The sequence below is a fragment of the Propithecus coquereli genome, unplaced genomic scaffold (genome assembly GCF_000956105.1).
Source record: "Propithecus coquereli isolate 6110/MARCELLA unplaced genomic scaffold, Pcoq_1.0 Scaffold308, whole genome shotgun sequence".
Taxonomy (NCBI): domain Eukaryota; kingdom Metazoa; phylum Chordata; class Mammalia; order Primates; family Indriidae; genus Propithecus; species Propithecus coquereli.
The window spans coordinates 1,318,539-1,320,900 of NW_012148708.1; the positions used below are offsets into that span (position 1 = coordinate 1,318,539).

Genomic DNA, 2,362 nt, shown 5'->3' on the forward strand with positions numbered 1-2,362 from the left:
TTAATATGTTTTATATTAAGTACTTTCATGTAAATTTCATTTTATTCTCAGAACTCTTAAAGGTAAACAAGGCAACCTATTATTTGTAGATAAGAAAACTGTGATTAAATAATGTGTGCAAAGATAGTAACAATATTAAAAGGGTCATTTTTGAGCATGTTCATTATACAGAACACTATATATCAATTCTGATCTTCTCAACAAGTTACGAAGTGTTATTTTCTTTTATTGAAAAGAAACTAGAGCTCAGAAAGGTTCAGCAACTTGCTGGAGGTCAGGTAGCTAGTAGGTGGTTGTGTCAGTCAGCTGTGGCCACAGAAATGCCGTGTAACCACTACAGGATCACCGCGGCGTAAAGCAAAAGCACTTATCTAGCTCAGGGGTCTGCAGATCCCTTATGGTAGCTCCACTCTACAGGGAACACGGGCCACTCCAGGCTTGATGTTCTCATGGCTGTAATAGAGACAGGAGGGACAAGTGCTTTTTGAAGCCCGTGGTCTCATCACATCCACCACTCTTCCAGTGGCCAAGAAAACCATATAGCCAAACCCAAAGTCAGGGTGTGGGAAATATACTCCTCATTAGTGAGCAAAGTCACGTAGCAGGGTGTAGACACAGGGAGACATGAAGAACTGGGTCCCTTAATGCAGCCTGCCATGGTGGTGGAGCTAGGATTTAAACCCAGATGCCTCAGCAGGTAGAGCCTGTGGATTCTCAACTGACTTTCTACCTATCTTTTAGTATCTTAAAATCTAATTTTTAAAATAGTTTTTGTTTAGTTTACTCAGTATTTTGTAATCTAAGATCTTCTTTTATTCTGTACGACTGCAGCTATTTAGAGGAAACTAGTAAATTTATTCATTGCTATCTCTCCTCTCTTGCTTATTTCAGGCACGATTCTGGGCACAGGTGATGAGGGATTTGAGGAATGGGGTAAAACTTAAGAAGGTCCAAGAGCGGCAGTATAACCCTTTGCCCATTGAATATCAGCTCACCCCTTATGAGATGCTAATGGATGACATTCGGTGCAAAAGATACACTTTGCGAAAAGTGATGGTAAGTAACAAAACTATTAATGTACTCAAATCGTTATGCTATAATCATATTTGTTGAAAATGGTCTTTCAGTATTAAATTTTTAAAATTATTTCTTCTTATACAAGTAATACTTGGTCATTGTGGAAAATTGGCAAAATACATTAAGCTCAAAGAAGGAAAGTTACAAACGTGTAATTGCACACCCTAGAGAGAAATTTTGTTACTGTGTTGGTATATAACCTTTAGTCTTTTTTCTCTGCATTTTACTTGGACAAAATGGGTTAATATTGAATATTTTGTTTTGTAATTATTTTTGCTTAATATATTGTTTCCAAGTCAGCTACATCTTTTCTAGTTCATGGCTATACCAGAGTTTATTAAGCTAATCACCTGCATCCAGTTATATGCAGCCCGTTTTGTGAATCCTCATGTATAAATCTTTCTGAATAGCCATAACAAAATCCTTGAGTTAAGTTCTTAGAAGTGAAACATGCAGTTCATGAGGAAATCCTGACAGCTCTGCCTTTAAAATATATCCCAAATCTGACCACTTCTCAACACCTCTACTTCAGACATCTTCTATTCCAAGCCACCATCACCTCTCGTTCACACTATTACAGTGGCCTCTAAGTGGCCTTCCTGCTTTCACTCTTGCTCCCTTTCAATCTGTTTTTCCTAAAGAGAGCCATACTAGGCCTCCTAAGTGAAAAATGTGATCATGTCATTGCCCTGCTCAGAACCTTCCACTGGCTCTTCATCACACTCAGAATAAACTCCACGTTCTTACCTTGGCCTGCACAGCCCTCTCTCACGCCTCATCTCCCACTGCCCTACCCAGCTGATTGCTCAGTAGCCACTGGGACCTCTGCCACTGTCTTAGAAATGTTGAATATGCTCCTGCCGTGAAGCCTCCGCCTTTGCTGTTTCCTCTCCCTGGGACTCTTTTCCCACATAGCTGCGTAGTTCGCCTGTTCACTTTCAGGTTGCTGCTTAATGTTCCCTCATTAGAAAAATCTTCTCTCCCTCTCTTTTCTCAAGTGTTCACTAGGTGACATTGCTATGTATTTTCAGACTTACTGTCTCCCCCACAAAGCAAGCACTTAGTTCTTTTCACTGTTCATCCCCTGCGACTAGGACACGTGCCTAACATGCAGCCAATACGAAATACTGTGCCCAATAGTTGTGTAACGAATTACTTAGTTCTATCCATATTTTTGAGAAAAATTAATCAGTTATTTTATGTAGAAAATTCTTATGAAACACATCACTGGTTTTATATTAAATTGATTTAAATAGCTATTTGAACTTACTAATTTTAATAAGCT

General features: G+C 39.0%; 1 protein-coding gene across 2 annotated transcripts in view; it reads left to right on the plus strand.

Annotated features, from left to right (window-relative positions):
* Positions 1-2,362, plus strand: part of SPIRE1 (spire-type actin nucleation factor 1) — a 142,200-nt gene that overhangs the window by 54,029 nt on the left and 85,809 nt on the right. For both annotated transcript variants that reach the window (XM_012649996.1, XM_012649997.1), the window contains exon 4: positions 892-1,056. In XM_012649996.1, the coding sequence (XP_012505450.1) occupies positions 892-1,056 (165 nt within the window). The remainder of the gene's footprint in view (positions 1-891; positions 1,057-2,362) is intronic.